At 36.3% G+C, this 22,172-nt stretch overlaps 1 protein-coding gene across 1 annotated transcript; it reads left to right on the plus strand.

The window, feature by feature from the left end:
* The first annotated feature begins 977 nt into the window (after nt 1-977).
* Nucleotides 978-19,956, plus strand: LOC106095441 (uncharacterized). The gene is made up of 12 exons (XM_059368279.1): nt 978-1,254; nt 1,327-1,541; nt 5,898-6,079; nt 6,145-6,386; nt 6,495-6,780; nt 6,849-6,956; nt 15,103-15,268; nt 15,341-15,522; nt 15,580-15,731; nt 15,789-15,953; nt 19,245-19,387; nt 19,481-19,956. Exons 1-12 carry the CDS (start codon nt 990-992, stop codon nt 19,598-19,600), a joined length of 2,226 nt encoding a protein of 741 aa, XP_059224262.1. The 5' UTR covers nt 978-989; the 3' UTR covers nt 19,601-19,956.
* The last annotated feature ends 2,216 nt before the right edge of the window (nt 19,957-22,172 follow it).

The raw sequence follows: 22,172 nt of genomic DNA on the forward strand, positions 1-22,172 counted from the left end.
ATGAAATTAATTAAAATTTTGGCGATAAAGATCCATCAAGGACCAGTGTTTATCGATGGTATGGTGAATTCAACCGAGGATGAAGTTTACTCCCGGACGAATTTCGTGAAGATCGTACAAATTCAGTTGTTGTTTCAAAAACCATTGATGCTGTGCGCCAAATGATATTGCAAGATCGCCTTGTGAGCTATCGTGAGATTGAAACAACCTTAGGCATTAGTGGGACCAGCATATATTTAATATTGCATGAACATTTGACCGTCAAAGAAATTTGTTCGCGTTGGATCCCACATAATGTGTCAATCGCTCAAAAAAAGGCTCGTGTCGATTGGTCGAAAAAATGCTCAAAAAATACGAAAAAATTGCATTTTTGAGCACTCAAAACATCGACTTGATGAGTCATGCGCCGTATAGTCCTGACTTGGCACCGAATGACTTCCTTTTATTCCCGTACGTAAAAAATAAAATGACAGCTCAACGTTTTTCGACATTTGAAGAACCGGTTGATGCGTTCAGAGTGCATAACTCAATCAGGGTGGCAAAAGTGCTTCGTCTATTGGTTCAAACGCATGTAAAAGTGTATAGATCTTAATGGGGGATATTTTGAAAAAAATTAAGCGATTTTTGATGATTAATATTTGTTTTTGTGTTTTTTGATCCTAAAATATAAAAGGCAACCCTCAAACCATGCATAAGAATTTTTGCTTGAAATTTTGCTTAAAATTTTTGCTAAACACAAAAAACTACATTTGAAAATTGCAAAATTTTCGATATGTTGGAGATTTTCTTTGACCTTTTGCTAATATTTTGCACATTAATGTATTTCCACTATTGTGTTTTGATTTAAATTTTTTATTTTACAAATTTATTCCTTGCCATGTTTTGACTAAATCTGCGAGTTCAATAAAACTGCAAGAAATCGATCGACAACAGTTAAATGAAAGACTTCATAGTCATGTCTAACGTGCAGTCTATCATTAGCATTCGATATGAACGAAGGCAACTTTGCGCTCCAACTTCAACTACGACTAGTGGCATTTGGTGTTCTTCTCATAATCACAGGCCCCAGTAGTATTTGTGGCAATGCGGCCATTATTACGAGCGTAAATTATGCCTTTGAGACATTTAGTCCATATGCCCTTATAAGGTTCTTTGAGTTCAGCGATAGGGAATGGAATATAACACAGACATGTTTCAGGGACATGTATGTCTATGTCCAGGGACTACGCAATGGTGAATATTGGGCTGTGAAATGTAGGTCAATTTATTATTTGTGTCAATTAACTATGGTGTGAATGTGTTGTTAATGGGTGTGTGTTTTTTTAGTATATGATGCCACCAGTTATTATGCGGGGGCAGCATTTTCCGGTACCACGGTGCGCTTGCATAATCCAAATTTGTGTCGTTTTCTATCGCAACAACATAACGACATTCAATTGCAGTATACGAATCCTAATTACAAGCTATTTGCTTTGCCTTTTGATGTTCATTTGATATCAGGACATTTTCTAATGGAGGTTGGTTATGACAACTATTTTCGGGTAAGTAGATTTTACTTTAAGGGGTTACCTACGCTATACGACTTATTTAAGAAGTGGTGTTTCCTTTTGTTATGCGAAGGTACTAAAAGCGGAAAATATTCTTAAAAGGAAAATACACTAGAGATAACCTTATGCAAATTGTGATCTACGAAAAATTTGTATAGCAAGCAGATTAACCTGTTTCTTCGGAATGATCAAGGGGTAACAGTGATTATTTTCGGAAATCTCATTTAACAGAAACCTTGTTACGAGTTTTCAAGGTGGCCAACGAAAAGTGAAACATGAACGAACTGCAATTTTTGAATTTCTATCGAAAATCAAGATTCGCTTGTATAAATTGGTTTGGAGTACGTTCTTTTACTTCACCGCAATGATACCAGGATCCTATTTAAAATCTGCACTCTGTTTAGCAAATCGTTTAATTTAAAAAACCTCACTGATTTTGCCCGCCTGCCTGTCTATGTAACTAAGGTTTTTATCAAAGACCGACACTTAATTTGGTCAGCAAAGATTCTTTTTTCTGTTTGAAGGCTTTTTTTTCTACTCCAACTTTGTCGGAGATCACAGTGGCAGGATCCGAGGACTTCAAATGACTCAAGCATTGCACAAAGTGTTTGGAAATACCTAATTGCCAAAGGAGTCCCGGGCTATTTGGGGTTCAAATGCTTTTGATTAGTACTAGGGTTGTTAAATCTTAAAGTCCTTAGGATTTCGTTCTTCAGCCTCAATAAAGATGAGGATCTTTTTCGGTTCAGTAAGGCTAAAGTTTAAAACATAAATAAAATAACAACAATATCATATATGAACGGGTACAATACCTTGACGTATTTAGTGCAGCCAACAACTGTGATGTCCTAATCCTGCAGGGCTCTTAACACCGGTGGCATACAATGCCCTTGGCGGACTTCTATCTGCCCCTAGGTGGAGTACTATCTAAAATTCATTCCGTTCTATGGCTCACGGCACCAGGTTGCAATAAAATTTTACATCGAGCTTGCACTCTACTCGCGATTTGGGTCCAACTACTACGTTGCCCTGAACTAGGGCTCCACCATCATCAAGCTGGGATTGAAAAGCCAGAGTCCCCTTACTCCCGTAGTACCAGGTTAAGGACTCCATTTATATTTCGTAACCGAAACGACTACAAGGTTAACCCCAAACAATTCGGGACTGGTCAACCAAGGACCTGAGGAAAATAGCCAGGGACAATGCAAAGTGTGGTGATGCATTTTAAAATGGGGTGCCGCGCATAAGCGAAGAAAAGGGTTTAGCACCCCTCCCCAACAGAAAGCCGGGCTGGCTTCGGTTATGCTGCCGGGTATCTTAAGCGATGATGCTTCGCTCCTCGCCAAGAGAAGTGAAGAAGTAAAAATGCTTGGATCGAGTAAGATTATTTTTGATTTGAAAAAGGGTGCGAATTATAATTCGCTTCATGCCAATGCTTATAGCAATCCCATGGCAGCCGGTTGTACAAACCGGAATGACCCGATGGAGCCCTCCTCGGCAAAGGCTACCGCCTCAGTGAATAACACACTGCTACAATAATAACAACAACTCCTATCACAGCAATCGGATTGTTATGCGCTTTCAATACTGAAAAGTAACCTTGAAAAAAGTATCAGAGGAATTCCGTGTTACATACAAAATCCATAATCGTTTTGCATTCTATGCCCTTAAGTTGGTTTAAGTCTGGTATCATATCACCACCTAAGTGCTGAAGTCTGTTAGCCGCGAAAGCCTGGAATGGACGTAGTGAATGTTTCAATGTCTCATCATCTTCCCCAAATGCACTACGCACGCTGTCACTAGCCGCACTTATTCTGCATAAGTACGCCCGATAGTCCTGTGTAACCGTAAATATATCAAAAGCTATACTGACCTACTTTCTACGTCACCTTAGTAGTAGCTTCTTATCATCCGAATCTTCCAAAGGATTTTTTTGTCCTTAAAACAGTTTCACTGTCTCACAATACTATTGTATATGTGCGCTCGTCACCTATACCTTTTACTCAGACTGGGTCGGCTTGAAAGGCTTTTATTGACGGCAATCCTCTGGCCCTTTCAACCAGGTCGTCTACCCTATCGTTCCTCCTTACTTCGCTATGGACCGACACCCAAACGATGCGGAACGTGCGCGAATCCTCAGAAAAGGCTTGAATTTCTTATTTACACTCAAAGACCGTGCGTGACGTCCCAGTTGTTATTGACCTAACAACCACCTTACTGTCCATAAAGATAATCACACTTGACGTCTTCACGGTAATACTATACCATCTCACGCTCGTATCACGGTCAGGCCAGAAATTTAACTCTTCCTTTGGATACTTAATGTAGACGCCCATACCTGTTCTATCCTCTAGCTTATATTCATCCATGCAGCATGAACTACCTGATGGTAATACTGGAGTTCCGCCAATCCAAGACGTTCACTCCACTTGAAATATCGACCAAGGTATCCGATCAGAAACATCTTCCAATAAATCTAGGTTTCCTATTATCGTTCGATTATCCCGCAATGGTATGACCGGGATCGAGTTAGTCTTCTTGCTATGCAAGGAAGCAAGAAATGCATTGGAAAATCGCCAATGCTCATTAGGGTGATGACTTTTTTACAACCTCATGATACAGGGATCATATTTTGATGAGTTTTTATTTAAGATTAGATAAATTCTGACATATAAGGTGATTCGATAAAAAACCTCATCCACAAAATGAATTTAAAATTCTTATTTCGGCATTTTTGAAGTCACTGTGGTCACGTTGCCATTGGAAAGGATGAATCTTAGTGGTGTAGGTTGTCCTTGTTGCGGCAGCAGTTATATGTCTTGCAGAACTTTGATCGCACTCTCACAGCACTGGTTGCTCCGGGCTATGTTAATTGGAGATGCATCTTTTTTCCAGTGTATCTTCAAGCATTTAAGAGCTTTTGTATATTAATTCAGAGCTACAGATAGTCTTCAGCGCGAAATAATTGACTATTCAACCAATGACCAGCAACCAATAGGCAACCTGTTCCAGGTTTCAGGCATTAGAATAAACGCAAGAAAAGCTAGAATGGCACGAGAGTCATCAATTTCTACACAAAGAAGTACTGATTGATTGGTGGTCTTGTCGATCCATAGAGCTCATAGTCCATGGCAACGCGAAGGAAGGCGATCCCGCACATGGTGCTGGCAACAGATGAACTTGGGTGTGGGTGACCTTGCTCTTTGAACATTTGCTGCAGTCGAACTAAAACGCCTGTCTTTTTTCCGGTATTCACGACTATGGGTCTTCAATCCAAATTTTTTAGCCACTGACTAGAAAATTGGTAGATTGGACGAAGCTGATGGTGATTGGAGACATGCAGTATAAACTCTGGTTGCCTCGCAGATCTCAACAGGTCTGAAGAAGTTGAAACCTATGGATTCAACATGTTGATCAAAGGTGTATAGAAGAGGTGTGGTTGAGGAATAAGGAGACATCTCAACTGTTGTTGCTGAGAACTTACCGGGGGAACTATCAACCACATCTCTAAAGTCTGACAAATTGCAAGGCAACGAAAATTAGAGACGGTACCCGACAAGCCATGTGTAGGTGGGTAATGCAGTTGGATTGGGCTCGACCTCTGAAGGTACGTCGACAGCAGCAGCTGGAGAAGCATCTCAGTAAGAATCGTCCACACCCCAAGTGTCCAGCGCCATGAGGAAGAGTGGTCCCAATGCTTACTCAACTGCGTAAGGAAACTCATCATGAGAAGATCGAATGAGTCTTATTAGGGTAAAGTTCTGGCGGCTCAGACGATGAGGCTAACGCAACAGAGATGAAAAATCTGAAATCTGACTATGGTCGGGTTTCTGTACATAAATCAACACCGTTGTAAAGATACTTTGGCGGCAGTTAAGATCCTTCTGATAGCAGGATGATTTGAGGTTGTTCTTGTTCAGGAACCATGGATGTGTGCAGGAGTATGACTCTATTACATTTCAAACTCGGTCTTAATTTATTACATTTTGGTTAACATCTTTTAAAATTTTGCTCTAAAATTTTTCAGTGAAATATAGAAAAAAGAGAAGTATGGGAAGATATATGTCGAATTTTTTTTTATAAAATCTTGGTATGAAAACACTAATTAGTTGAAAGGGGACTTCAAATATACATATTTAATTTCGATTCTTCTTTTTTGAAGTGTTATTAAAAGATAAGTAAGCAATTTCTTAAAAAATTTAATGTTCGATTTTTGCATTTTTGTCCACCATGGCAACACTGTGCAATGCTTTAATATTCCGTTTACAGTATTCTATAAATTTTCCGTTCATAACCTTTTCGTTACACCCTAGTCAAGAAATCTATATTTTTCCAACTATTTCCGTATAGTTTGAAAAAGTCCAACAAATGATATGCTTTCCGAAATCATGCACCAATACCGATCTGGAGCAGATTTTTGAAGTTTATCTATTCCAAACAACTAACTTTGTACGGAACGTTACCTATGTGAGGCATCGCATTGTCACCGAGAAATATCGAATATACGAAGACTTTAATTTTTATATTTTGGTGTAAGTAAAGAAAAAGTGTCCCTATAGACCATATAACCACTGTACTCATAATCTTAAATCTCTAGGATCATGATATTTGGATCCCTACTCATTCACTTGACAGTTCATTTGTTGAGGAAATACATGATACAAGCCAGTCGGTCAAATGTATGCCAAAATTCAGCTGGAAACATGGAGGACAAACTCTCACAGGGCAGTAAGCCTTCGCCGGATAACATTTTAATAAATCTAGGCGAATGGAAAAGCACCCTGGGCAGTGTGGATTTGAAACAATTTACGATGGCTCGCATATCTCGAACTGAACCAGGTAGGAGTGGAACATGAATGATTACTAGACAATAAATTCGTATGCAAAACCAAAATTCAGCCTTTGAGATGACTGACTTACCAAATTTCTTTGTCTTTTGCTATTTAGAAAATACTCCCATCCAACTTCCTAGCCAATCCTCCCTTTACTTTGAAGAACTCTTGGATTCCATGTCCCTATCCAATGTGATTTACAATTTGATACAGTCCACTTCGACTCCTTTATGTGGCATGATGTTTATATTTTCCCTGACTTTCATCCTATTGCATTTGATCAATGAGTACAGCTTCCTTTCGAATAATTTGGATTTGGGAATGATACAAAACAGAGTCAAACAACGAGACGTCTTTTTGAAACGTTCGATATTTCTAATGGATATTTATTTTCTAATCAAGTTGAGTCAATTTGGATTGTATTGGGGTGCAAGGACATTGTTTCTATAATTATTATTCTTTTTTACAGTGGAGCTAATCTTTCCTATCACTTCTTTAGCACATTGCCAAAGGATAAATTATATGCTTTTGGCCAATTAAAGCATGTCCTGAAATTGATTATATACAAAATTGTTGGGTAAGTTGTGTCTTAATATTATGTTTGACCATTTTTTTTATATTTTTATCAAAATTGTGTTAGAGATTAAATTTTGACAAAATTTTTTATAGAAATAAAATATTGATAAAATTTTGACAAAATTTTCTATAGAAATAAAATTTTGACAAAATTTTCTATAGAAATAAAATTTTGACAAAATTTTCTATAGAAATAAAATTTTGACAAAATTTTCTATAGAAATAAAATTTTGACAAAATTTTCTATAGAAATAAAATTTTGACAAAATTTTCTATAGAAATAAAATTTTGACAAAATTTTCTATAGAAATAAAATTTTGACAAAATTTTCTATAGAAATAAAATTTTGACAAAATTTTCTATAGAAATAAAATTTTGACAAAATTTTCTATAGAAATAAAATTTTGACAAAATTTTCTATAGAAATAAAATTTTGACAAAATTTTCTATAGAAATAAAATTTTGACAAAATTTTCTATAGAAATAAAATTTTGACAAAATTTTCTATAGAAATAAAATTTTGACAAAATTTTCTATAGAAATAAAATTTTGACAAAATTTTCTATAGAAATAAAATTTTGACAAAATTTTCTATAGAAATAAAATTTTGACAAAATTTTCTATAGAAATAAAATTTTGACAAAATTTTCTATAGAAATAAAATTTTGACAAAATTTTCTATAGAAATAAAATTTTGACAAAATTTTCTATAGAAATAAAATTTTGACAAAATTTTCTATAGAAATAAAATTTTGACAAAATTTTCTATAGAAATAAAATTTTGACAAAATTTTCTATAGAAATAAAATTTTGACAAAATTTTCTATAGAAATAAAATTTTGACAAAATTTTCTATAGAAATAAAATTTTGACAAAATTTTCTATAGAAATAAAATTTTGACAAAATTTTCTATAGAAATAGAATTTTGACAAAATTTTCTATAGAAATAAAATTTTGACAAAATTTTCTATAGAAATAAAATTTTGACAAAATTTTCTATAGAAATAAAATTTTGACAAAATTTTCTATAGAAATAAAATTTTGACAAAATTTTCTATAGAAATAAAATTTTGACAAAATTTTCTATAGAAATAAAATTTTGACAAAATTTTCTATAGAAATAAAATTTTGACAAAATTTTCTATAGAAATAAAATTTTGACAAAATTTTCTATAGAAATAAAATTTTGACAAAATTTTCTATAGAAATAAAATTTTGACAAAATTTTCTATAGAAATAAAATTTTGACAAAATTTTCTATAGAAATAAAATTTTGACAAAATTTTCTATAGAAATAAAATTTTGACAAAATTTTCTATAGAAATAAAATTTTGACAAAATTTTCTATAGAAATAAAATTTTGACAAAATTTTCTATAGAAATAAAATTTTGACAAAATTTTCTATAGAAATAAAATTTTGACAAAATTTTCTATAGAAATAAAATTTTGACAAAATTTTCTATAGAAATAAAATTTTGACAAAATTTCTATAGAAATAAAATTTTGACAAAATTTTCTATAGAAATAAAATTTTGACAAAATTTTCTATAGAAATAAAATTTTGACAAAATTTTCTATAGAAATAAAATTTTGACAAAATTTTCTATAGAAATAAAATTTTGACAAAATTTTCTATAGAAATAAAATTTTGACAAAATTTTCTATAGAAATAAAATTTTGACAAAATTTTCTATAGAAATAAAATTTTGACAAAATTTTCTATAGAAATAAAATTTTGACAAAATTTTCTATAGAAATAAAATTTTGACAAAATTTTCTATAGAAATAAAATTTTGACAAAATTTTCTATAGAAATAAAATTTTGACAAAATTTTCTAAAGAAATAAAATTTGGACAAAATTTCCTATAAAAATAAAATTTGGACAAAATTTCCTATAGAAATAAAATTTTGAGAAAATTTTCTATAGAAATAAAATGTTGACAAAATTTTCTATAGAAATAAAAATCGACTGGTCAAAGATCACATTGTAAATTTGCCCTTGAATATTTCATTAAGGAATAGAGAGAAATTTTTCACATACGTGTATTAATATCCGTCTGATTAAATTTTTCCCACGAACATTTTACTAAGAAACAGGGGCAAACTTTTCACATTCCAATGTGTGCTGTCTGATACAAGTTTAAGCTCAATGATAAGGGACCTCCCTTTTATAGTCGAGTCCAAACGGCGCACAGTGGGATGGATATCTTCATGAAATTTTATATTGTTATAGATGAGGTGTTATCCAGTTTATCTCTACGGACATTTTACCAAAAAAATGCTAATTTTGCAAACATTTTTCCCAGTGTGGGGATTTTGGATGTTTTCCTCAAGAAATGTGGCCAAAATTTGTACTAATTTTTTTAAAAAGATATTCATCTACAAGTTTGGGAAAAATTAGAATGATATCTTTAGTAGTTTTGGTTTTATGATATTTTCAATTTGAATTTTATTTTTCACAACAAAAAATTTGAAAATCGGACGATAAATGCGCTTTTGACAGCCCGAACAAAATTTTGTAGGGCCGAGGTGACCAACTTTGAAGGACCCCTAATGGGCCTCTGGGACTTCTAGGGTCCCGCACATAAACTGGATATCACTTCAGCTATAACCATGTAAAATTTCACGAAGATATAAAATTTCGAAGATATCTCTACCCATTCAAAAATTACAGATTTTTTCAACTATTTTTTTCCGCATCCCACTTTGCGGCGTGCCGCAGTGCGATACCTCTTTATGGAGAAGTGGGGGGAAAAGCATCATCATCAACGGAAATGCTAACTTATGTCTGCACTACGGTGGTTCCACTTTATCGAAAGATATCTTCCAGAACCAGCTAAGTTGAAAAAACAAGCTGATATAGCCCCCAACCTGATATAGCCCCCATATAAACCGATCTCACGATTTTACTTCATGAGCCCCTATAGGGCGAAATTCTTATCCGATTTGGCTGAAGTTTTGCATAATGACATACTATGGTCTGCAATATCCAAGCCAAGCATAGCATAGCAATTCCAACATATATTCTTTGTTTGCCTATAAAGAGATACCGGGCAAAGAACTTGACAAATTCGATCCATGGTGAAGGGTATATAAGATTCAGCCCTTGCTAAAAGTGTGCAAGTTCGGCAGGGCTGAATCTTACATACCCTTCAAAAAAAAACTTTGTGTAGTATTTCAGCCCAATCGGTTAAGAATTGCGCCCTCTAGGAGCTCAAGAAGTATAACCGGGATATCAGTTTTTATGGGAGCTATATCAGGTTTAAGACCGATTCAGGTCATACTTGGCACATACGTTGGCGGTAATGGGAGAAGTCATTGTGCAAAATTTCAGACAAATCGGATAAGAATTCCGCTCTATAGGAGCCCATGAAGTAAAATCGGGAGATCGGTTTATAGCTATATCAGATAATTGACAGATTCGGACCATACTTGGCACATCTTTTTAATGTCATATGAAACTTGACAGTACAAAATTTTAGCCAAATCAAATTGCTCATGTAGTATAATCGAGAGATCAGTTTATATGGGAACCATATGAAAATATAGATCGATATAGCCCATTTTAAATCCCAACCCACCCACACTAATAGGAAATATTTGTGCAAAATTTTTAACGCCTAGCTTTACTCCTTCGAAGCATAGCGTGCTTTCCACAGACAGACGGACGGACATGGCTAGATCAGCTTAAAATGCCGTCGCAATCAAGAATATATATATACTTTATGGGGTCTTAAATTTTCAATATGTTGCAAATGGAATGACGATGTTTGTATGGAAGATATAATAACACAAATATTTAAGGAATATATTAAAGCTACGTTATATGCTACCATGAAATAGCTACCATTCATAAACAAAAATTGACAATCCTACTCTAATACTACTTCATGTTTATGATACATTTAAGATGACAATATTTCCTTTATAGGGGAACAGATTGATATATCAAGGTTTTGTAAATGGTTATTTTTAAAGAACGAGCATGATTGCAGCTGTGATCGATGTTCATCAGTGTGTACCTTACAAGAGATAAGCATAAAGCGCCTAAAGATATGTTACATTGTGCTAATTTATACACACAAATTTATTTCATACAGTACAAATTCAATTAAGTTTGTATTTACACAGTACAATCTAATATAATGCCAACATGCAGTACAAGCCTTTAATAAAGTATAGAGCATATCTTAAGGGGTTACAAAAGTTAATGGTATGATTTATTCATCATTCACAATAACATCCGCAACTGTAAAAAATAAACAAAAACTAATAAAATACAAATAATTGAAATAAGAAATTAATAAAATAAAAAATAACAAAATAAAATAAAAAATAACAAAATAAAATAACAAAATAAAATAAAAAAAAATAATAAAAGCAAGTAAAAAAGCGTTACACCCACCAACTTTGTTATATCTATTAACCACCTTTTATCATAATACGGTGAAAAATGCGTCATATAAACCCATGTTAGCTATTTTGAAATATGGTCCTACGGGAACAATATCCAAATATGGACCGACCCGGGCCATAGGCTTTGGTGTCGAAGATCCTAACACAGTGCACTATGCCAAATTTCATCGAAATAGGGCAATAATCGCTGCTTTTATGGGCACAAGAACTTAAATTGAGAGATCGGTATTTCTTGAGCTAAATTTCAGCGAAATCGGTTAATAAAGACGCATTTAATGGGACTAAAACCTTTAATCGATATATAACTATAGCTATATCCAAATTTGTGTCAATCGGGCCAATATTAAACAGGGATGCCGAGGGACTTTATAAAACTCACTGTATGAAATTTCAGCGAAATGGCACAATAATTGCGTTTATTATGGGCCCAAGGGCAAATCAGGATCGGTCTGGGCCGTATTAAACAGGAATATCAAGAATCTAGCACAACACACTGCAATAAATTTCTGCGAGTTCGGATAATAAATGTGGCTTTAATAGACCTGAGACCTTAAATCGGCAGATCGGTCTATATGGAGGTACATCAAGATATAGTTCAATATAGGCCATCTTCGACTTAACCTGCCTATAAGCGAAAAAGAATCTGTGCAAAGTTTCAGATCAATATCTCAATTTTTAAAGATTGTAACGTGATTTCAATAGACAGACGGACGGACAGAGCTGGATCGTCTTAAATTCAGATCAAGAATATATATACTTTATAGGGTCGTAGTGGATATTTCGATGTGTTATAAACGGTAAGACAAAATGAATATACCCCCATCCTTCGATGGTGGCTATAAAAAAAATAAAAAACAAGTAAAATTAACTTAGAAATACTTAAGCTAAAAAAAAATAATTAAAATGGTAATAAATTAGAAATAATTAAACGCGATACATCGGAGAACGATCCACCGATTTTAGCTAAATTTAGATTGAACCCTTATAGAAACCCAAATACACAATTTTAATATCTTAAGTGGGAAAGCCCAACCCTCCAACATACATATTACAACAATATGAGTGTCAATAAAAACTAATCAAGATTAGAGTAGAAATATCATATCGAAATTTGGGCTGAGAAGGTTGAGGACAACCCGCAAGAAACTCATAAAACAGACATGTAGGTGTATAGGGACATAATTAGACTCACATTAAAGGTCTTTTAGAGTAGAGTACCAATCGTACATCTAAATTTGGAGACAAGTATTTCGGAGGCCACCGTGGCGCAGGGGTTAGCATGTACGCTCTTGACGCTGAACGACTGGGTTCAAAACCCGGCGTGGGGCCGCCCAACATTATATAATCCACAAAAAGTGATGTATGCACATATGTATAACGATTGGGACAATTTAGGAGTGAAATGAAAGGTCTATAGAAAAAATTTGTAATTAAGAAAGTTTGTACAGAGGTGATCATTTGCAACCACCACAAATGCGGGTCTCATGACATAAATATAAGGCAGAAAGTGGCACAGGGCACGCTACCGAGGGCATTTTATAGCCACTCCTTTGGGTGACCACCATAAATTACCTATTACGGATGCTGACTGAGGAGGGATTTGAACCTGTCTGCTATGCAGACGAGAACTCCTAAGAAGATGATACTTCTTAGGAGTAAGGATCCGAACCAGCTATGCAGAGGGGCCGAAAGGGGCCAAGGGGTCTCAATGTTAACCCAAAAAAGACTGAAATATGCCTGGTCATGGGGAAAACGAAGGCGGCAAATTTGACGCACCACGTTTCCTCAATAAAACGATTTCGGTATCTGACAAGGTCAAATACATAGGAGTGGTCTTGGATAGGAAACTTAATCGAAAGTATCACAATCAGGACCTTACTGAAAAAGCTCACAGATGTTGGGCACTATGTAGACGCGCTGTTGGCTCAAAATGGGGCCTGAATCCGAGAATAGTCCACTGTTTCTACAGGAGCGTGATTAAACCAATCCTTAATTACGTCTCAATAGGTTGGTAGACTGCTATGGAGAAAAAGTGCAACATAAGGACCATACGTATCGCAAAATTTCAGCCAAATAGGATAGGAATTGCGCACTCTAGACGCTCAAGAAGTCAAGACCCCAGATAGGTTTATATGACAACTATATCAGGTTATGGACCGATTTCAACCATACTCAGCACGGTTGTTGGAAGTCATAATAAAACATCTCATGCAATATTTTAGCCAAATCGGATAAGAATTGTGCCCTCTAGCGGCTCAAGAAGGCCAGATCCCAGATCGGTTTATTTGGCAGGTATATCAAAACCGATATAGCCCATTTACAATCCCAATCGACCTACACTAATAAGAAGTATTTGTGCAAAATTTCAGCGGCTAGCTTTACTCCTTCGAAAGTTAGCGTGCTTTCGACAGACAGACGGATGGACAGACTGACGAACATGGCTATTTCGATTTAAAATGTCATGACGATCAAGAATATATATACTTTATGGGGTCTTAGACGAATATTTCGAGGAGTTACAAACAGAATGACGATATTAGTATACCCCCATCCTATGGTGGAGGGTGTAAAAATCTGTGCAAAATTTCAGCTTATGTTTCACTCAAGAAAACTATTTCCTACCAAAATTTAAGAAAAATCCTATCAAACCCAACCAAGACTACCAAATGTTCTACAAGCTGAAAATGCGATATATATTTTTTATTAGTGTAGGTCGGTTGGTATTGTAAATGGACCAAATCGGTCCATGTTTTGATATAGCTGCCATATAAACCGATTTTGGGTCTTAACTTCTTGAGCCTCTAGAGGGCGCAATTCTCGTCCGATTTTATTGAAATTTTGCAGGAAGTGTTTTGGTAGCACTTTCAACAACTATGCTAAGTATGATTTAAATCGGTCCATGTTGTGATATAGCTGCCATATAAACCGATCTTGGGTCTTGACTTCTTGAGCCTCTAAAGGGCGCAATTCTCATCCGATTTAACTGAAATTTTGCACGTAGTGTTTTGGTATCACTTTCAACACTTATGCTAAGTATGATTTAAATTGGTTCGTAATCTGGCATAACTGTCATATAAACCGAACTTGGAGCTTGACTTCTTGAGCCAATAGAGCGGGCAATTCTCATCGGACTTCTGCCATATAAACCGATCTGGGATCTTGACTTCTTGAACCTCTAGAGGGCGCAATTCTCATCCGATTTGGCTGAAATTTTGTACAACGGCTTCTCTCATGACCTTCAACATACGTGACTAATATGGTCTGAAACGATCAATAGCTTGATACAGCTCCCATATAAACCTATCTCCCGATTTTGCTTCTTGAGCCCCTACAAGGCGCAATTCTTATCCGAATGAACTGAAATATTACACAATGATGTCTACAATGTTCAGCATTCATTTATGGTCCGAATCGGACTATAACTTGATATAGCTCCAATAGCATAACAGTTCTTATTCAATATTCTATGTTTGTCTAAAAAGAGATACCGGGCATAGAACTCGACAAATGCGATCAATGGTGGAGGGTATATAAGATTCGGCCCGGCCGAACTTTGCACGCTCTTACTTGTTTTTCTTTTCATATGGGAGCTAAGGGGCAATGTTATAATTAGTTAAAATGATATGCCAATACGAAATGTATCGTAATAAAGTCAAATTTTAATAAATTATAGCAAAAATTCGCAAATTTTTTCAATACTTTTTTGTATTTTTGTTTTTTTTTTTTAGTCTAACACCTTCTTACACCTTTGCTCTTTATGCCTCGCTGCTTTTGGATAAATACTTCTTTTACAATATAGCTTTGGAAATACCCTCTAGGGATTACAAGAATTGTGCCCAAAATCAAATATTTAATATATTTTATATGGATACCTTGTTTCCCTTAACGGAAAGGGTAAGTAGTTTCCTTTTCAACTAAATAATGATTTCATAAGGCTAATCTCCCTTTATATGTGACCTCATACAGTGCATGCCTTGGACTTGGTTTATAGCTTTGAAAATGCAATTCTACATGGGCTCCTGTTTGCTGATGCTATTGGTGAAACTACAATTTTACTATGCCATGATAATGGGAGCCTCAATAGTTCTGTTTTCCACAGTTGCTGCTAGTCTATGGATTTGGGGCACCACGCATCATTATGGTTACACGTAAGAGAGCTTGTTTATAAAATCCTCAGAAGGAACTAAAACCGTTATTATCTTTAGCACTACTTTATTGTATGACTTGACCCAATTCAATTTGGTCTTGGATAATATTTGCCTCTTTGTCATTCCCTATATGTTGGGTGTGTATTTGGGTCACACCATTCACAGGACAAATCATAATTTGCAATTGAATTTGTTTTTCTTCATAGCAGGTTTGTTTTGTAACCATGGAAAGTGATTTAAATTAAAGAATATAATTTTTCTTCTAGGTTGGCTTTTGGTGGTTAGCCTCTTAGTGTTCTATGTGTACGGCACCCATTTGTTAACTTTGCATTTTGGTAAATGGTTGAGAGCCCTGTTTGCTGTATTGACACATTTGGTTTGGAACTGTATTATATTTTGGACCATCATTAGTGCCTTATCCAATTATGGAGGTAGGTATAACTTTTTAAGTTTATTTTAAGCGCCGTAAGTGCTGTTTAGGATATAAGTATTAGTAAATAGCACATCTCGATATATTCAAGGAATACCATGGCAAAACATGGCTTACCTTTGGTATGTTGCATGACACACAACCCAATGTTCAATTCATGCCATGTTGTGCTATGACACAACTGACACAATGATGTTATTGTGTTGCTACATGTAGGAATGCTTCACCAATATCAACAACGGTAATAGCAATTGTCATCCATTAAGTTTGCAGATCTGATTGTACTTCTCGAATTAAGCTTTACTTTGGTATATTTCCCACATTTCACTGCGTCTTATGGGATTTATATCCAATGGAATAACAGCCCCATTAGTTAATTTTGTTTTATTAAACACAAGCTGGACAGGGCCCGCTCCGCTGCGCCTTCTTTTACTTTATATGGAACAATATAAGTGCTTTTATCTGAATCCCATATGATCTTTATTGGTCTACGAATTTAAGATTGGATATAAGGTGTACTCAATTCTTAAAATATTGGGTTGCCTAAAAAGTAATTGCGGATTTTTTAAAATAAAGTAAATGCATTTTTAATAAAACTTAGAATGAACTTTAATCAAATATATAATTGCCATTTTGTTCGATAAACTTTTGCCATCTTCCTGGCAAATTTAGTATACCACGCTCATAGAACTTCTGGCCTTTATCTGCAAAAAACTGAACCAAGTGCGATTTTATAGCCTCATCATTGCCGAAAGTTTTACCATTTAAGGAGTTCTGCAAAGATCGAAATAAATGGTAGTCTCATGGTGCAAGGTCAGGGCTATATGATGGATGCATTAAAAGTTCCCAGCCAAGCTCACTCAGTTTTTGGCGAGTGACCAAAGATGTGTGCGGTCTAGCGTTGTCCTGGTGGAATATGACACCTTTACGATTGACCAATTCTGGTCGCTTCTCCTTGATGGCTGTATTCAATTTGTCCAATTGTTGACAGTAAACATCCGAATTAATCGTTTGGTTCCTTGGAAGCAGCTCAAAATATACCACACCCTTCCAATCCCACCAAACAGACAGCATAACCTTCTTTTGGTGGATATCAGCCTTTGAAGTGGTTTGAACTGGTTCACCATGCTTGGACCATGATCGTTTTCGACTAACGTTGTTGTAAACAATCCATTTTTCATCTCCAGTTATGATTCGTTTTAAAAACGGATCGAATTTAAGATGCATATCACAAGCGTTGATTCGATTATTTGTTAAATGAATTTCTTTCAATACATGTGGTACCCAAATATCAAGCTTTTTCACCAGTCCAAGACTTTTTATGTGATAATGAACGGTTGATTTTGGTATATTTAAATTCTCTCCTATCTCACGCTCAGTTACATGACGATCCAATTCGATTAATGCTTAAAATTTGCTTAAAATTTGTCAACGCCGACTATATGAAAAATCAGCGATTACTTTTTGGGCAACCCAATACTTTATTTCGGCCCGATATTCTCACTTGGCCCTCAAAAAATATCATCGTGCCCTTCTCTCAAATAACATTTATTTAAACCCCATGTTGCCATTGGTTTTGAGGGGAGTTTACAGGATGAGGCCTCCCCCAAACATGTGGCCCCAAAATTGGTTATCAAATTCGTTTTTTTTTATCTCAGCCACATTTAAGCCACATATTGGCATGGTTGAAAAATTTTTACCCTTTGGGGGGTGTTTTTTGGGAGGGGTGATGCCCTAAATACATGGTCCTACATTTGGATATCAAATTCGTATTCTACTCCCAAATACCTGTATTTGAGCCCCATATTGCGATGGTCAGTAAGAAATGGCTGTTTGTGGGGTAATTTGGGAAAGGGATAGACACCCTGACAATTTATCCCGAAAGTGGGTATCAATTTTTGCTCTAAACCCCAATACCTTTCATTTAAGCCCCACATTGACATGGTCGGTAAATATGCCCGATTAAGGGGTGTTTTGGTCCCCCAAACACTAAGCCCTGAAAATATATCAGCAACGAGCTCTATTCTCATATATCGATGTATTATTTATTTGAACCCCATTGGCCTCAAATTTGGATATCAAATTCGTTTTCTAATCTCAAATATTGCAAAAGCCAGCAAATATGTCCGGTTTGAGGTATGGACCCTAAAAACTATGAATATCGAGCTCCAATGTCTTGAAGACCCAAATTGTCTTGGTGAGCAAATACGTCCTATTTGGGGGTTGTTATGGTGGTGGGACTTCCCTAGACAATTGGTCCCGAATATTGATATCAGATTTTTGGTATACTCCCAAATACCTTTCATTTGAGACCCATTTTTCCTTAGTCGGCCAACATGACCGGTTTGGGGGTGTTTTGGGGGTTGGGGCGACCGCTCAGTGACTTGACTTTGAAAATATATATCAGATTCGTGTTCTATTCTAAAAAACCTCTTATTTGAGCTTCATATTGCAATGGCTAGCAAATACTTCTCATTTGGGTGGTGTTATTGGGGTTGGCTGGGGCCCAATAGACACTCTTCCTGAATATTGATATCAGATGCGTTTTTTATTTCCGAAGACCTTTCATTTGAGCCCCATTTTGCTATGGTCGTAAATTTGTCCGATTTTGGGGAGTTTTGGGGGTTGGGGTCGTCCCCCAAACACTTGTTCCGACAATTGGATATCAGATTAGTTTTCTAATCTTCAATACATTTTATTTGAGCCCCATATTGCCATGGTCAGTAAATAAGTCCTGTTTTGAGGGTGTTTTGGGGAAGGGGTGGACCCCCAAAAACTTGGTCCCACATTTAGATACCAGATTTGTATTTTACACTCAAATACCTTTTATTTGAGTCCCATATTGCCATGGTCAGTAAATAAGTCCTGTTTGGGGTCCCGCATTTGGGTATCAGATTCGTATTTTACTCGAAAATACCTTTCATTTGAGTCCCATATTGCCACGGTCGGTAAATAAGTCCGATTTAGGGGTGTTTTGGGGGTTGGGGTGGTCCGATAATTGGATATTAGATTCGTTTTCTAATCTGAAATACCTTTTATTTGAGTCCCATATTGTCGTGATTGGTGCATGTATATATTTGGTAGGTTTTGGGGTGGGGCGCCCCCCACACCTAGGTACCCCATTCGAAATTTGAATACCAAATTTTTGTTTGTAGGTTACTATAAGGAAACAAACACCTACAAACAAACACAAATTGATTTTTATAGATATACGCTTTTTAAGATTTTCTTTGGATATTATTGTAAACAATTGAGCAACCCTTCCATAATTTGTAATATTTTTTTTAAACAGATTTTATCTATAAACTCTTGAGCTTCAAGTATGCCAATGCCCTGGAAAAACTCACACCCATCAATGTGCTCATTGCTCCGGTGATTATTCGTATAATACTGTTTACGGGCGATGTACCAATCTTTTGGTCATCTGGCCAAATTGTAAGTTGCCCAATGCCTTGCAACGGTTTTCACACTTAAATTCGAATTTAGGTTTTATGCTTTTCCGTTTTTGTTTTTGTTTTTCTCTTTCAGATTTCAATGTTTATGGGCTGTTTGTTGGCTACCTACATTTGTTCACTGGCCATTTACGTTTTATTGGATGGACCACTCATGGCTGCACTTGAAAGTTTACTTGCCATTCGCAGGGCGTAAAAGATGTTTTGAAGTTTTGTGGACTTTTATTGAGTAGGGAAATAGCTACCGTTTTGAGGGATTGTGTAAAATATTCATTATTATCATCAAATGCAATATTGCCATTGGTAATTCCCGCTTGCTCCACAACAGATGTAGCAGCCCACAAAAAATATTGGTCAATTTTAGTTACACTCTTGTAATTTACCATTGCTGTCAGCAGCAGCAGCTGCAGCAATTGTATTTTATATTTTGGTTAAATAATGCTAAAATAAAACTCGGACTCTTATTATGGCACAATGCAATGCAATAGCCTATAATATAAGCAAAAGTATTATAACTAGAAAATTGTATCACACAGTGGTATAAATAATAAAAGTAAAATATGTAAAAAAAAAATAGTATACATTTATTCGTGGTCTCGCCTGGAGTCGAACCCAGGCGTTTAGCGTCATAGGCGGACATTCTTACCTCAACGAATTTAAAGCAACCGTTATTGATTTGGTCGTTGAAAGTCGTAAGCGTCAACATCGATTGCTGGTACAAGGTGGCAAAAGTAATTGCGGATTTTTCATATAGTCGGCGTTGACAAATTTTTTTCACAACTTGTGACTCTGTAATAACATTCTTTCTTCTGTCAGTTATCAGCTGTTACTTTTAGCTTGCTTTAGAAAAAAAGTGTAAAAAAAGTATATTTGAATAAAGTTCATTCTAAGTTTTATTAAAAATGCATTTACTTTCTTTTAAAAAAATCCGCAATTACTTTTTGGGCAACCTACTTGGTCAACAAGGTTGCTTTGTCAGCACCCCAAGTGCCATGATAAGCGACTTGAACCTTGTTTCCAATTCTGACCTTATCGCAAATTGCAGCGGCATGTGAGGAAAATTTGTAAGAGTTGTAAAATGTGGCACCAAGTATTTTGGTGCCACATTTTACACTCCGTCGATCATCACATTCAGATCCTTACCCAGTATGTAGTGAACAATGTGGCTGAAGATTTGGTGGCAGATATCTTCGGATCTTTTGCAGCGAAATAAGCTGGAAGTTCGTTCGGGCCGGCGGTTCCGTCTACCAGATGGACAGTAACGATTTTTGGCGAAGCTGTGAGCACGTCGAGGAAGAAGAGACTGATATAACATCTGCTGCGTATGTGTCCTGCACTGGGAGTCAGAAGGAGTTCCACTTTAGGTTCTCATTTCTTTAAGAACTTGTCTGATTTAGCGGATATGAACATTCGCAAGTAGTTCAGGCTTTTTAAAGCGATCTAGGTAGTTTAACGGCAGGAACCGTTGGGCGAAAACGTATGAGTTTGATGGCAGACTGCTACTAAAATCTTACCTAACCGGTGTATAAAGCGGGTGCATTTCCCATCTTGCTCTGGCCTTACATCACTATGGAGCCAGTGCCGAGAAATGTATTTTTCTTGCAATTGGATTTCAATGGTCTCCGAGGAAAGATCGACGAGACAGAAGATTTTATGAGTCGGAAGAACACATTAGCTGCAGCAATCCAGGAGACAAAGCTAACCAATACCTGCTCAGTTGTCACGGATACAATTTACTACATAGGGATCGCATGCATAGTAGCGATGGGGGATTGGCCTTCGTGATACACCTCTACTCGACAAGGTATGTATGAGAATAGCAGTCAAGCCTGGTACTGCCGAGATAGAGCTATACAACGTGTACATACCGCCAGTTGGTAGTTGTGACCCAGTTAATGCCCAAGTTTACAGACCCGATATTAGTGGCCTACTGTCTGACCATAATCATTTGGTTCTGGGGGACTTTAATGCGCATAACATTTCATGGCATTCTCTGCTAGGTAACGACTAGCGGTGCATAGCTTTGGCTGATTGGCTCCACGTTTTGCATGGTGAATGATGATTGCAGCTCGCCAAACATTTCCATTGCATCCCCTGATCTCCAGAGTGGCGTATCCTGGCAAATCGTAATTTCTTTGGGATCAAACCACCGCACCATAATACTCACCATCTCTAACCACCCGACTTCATGACCTCTGTCCGCCGGACGTTTATTAATCAGAAGATGGCCGTTTGGGTTCGCTTCAGAGACTACACCAATAGCCGCTTCAATGAACTGACACCCCCCTTAAATGTGCTAGTAGCCGAGAGGAAATTTTGAGACCTCATTAAGGCAGCAGTCGCTTGCTTTATATCAGAAAATCAGAAAAAGGCCGATTGGGTTCGCTTCAGAGACTACACCAATCGCCGCTTCAATGAACTGACACCCCCCTCAAATGTGCTAGTAGCCGAGAAGAAATTTCTAGACCTCATTAAGGCAGCAACCGCTTGATTTATATCAGAAAAAGACCGATTGGGTCGGCTTCAGAGAGTACACCAATCGCCGCTTCAGTGAGCTGACACCCTCCTCAAATGTGCTAATTGCCGTGAGGAAATTTTGAGATATCATTAAAGCAACTGCCGCACGCTTTATATCAGCCGGTCGAATACCACAAATGCGGCCCGATTTCACAATGAGTTTCGTTGCACGGACCCCACTAACCCCAGAATCAGTGAGCTGAGTCTTTAAATGAACAGGGTAATCAACGAACATATACGAAATATGGGGC

Source organism: Stomoxys calcitrans, chromosome 4 (genome assembly GCF_963082655.1).
Source record: "Stomoxys calcitrans chromosome 4, idStoCalc2.1, whole genome shotgun sequence".
Taxonomy (NCBI): domain Eukaryota; kingdom Metazoa; phylum Arthropoda; class Insecta; order Diptera; family Muscidae; genus Stomoxys; species Stomoxys calcitrans.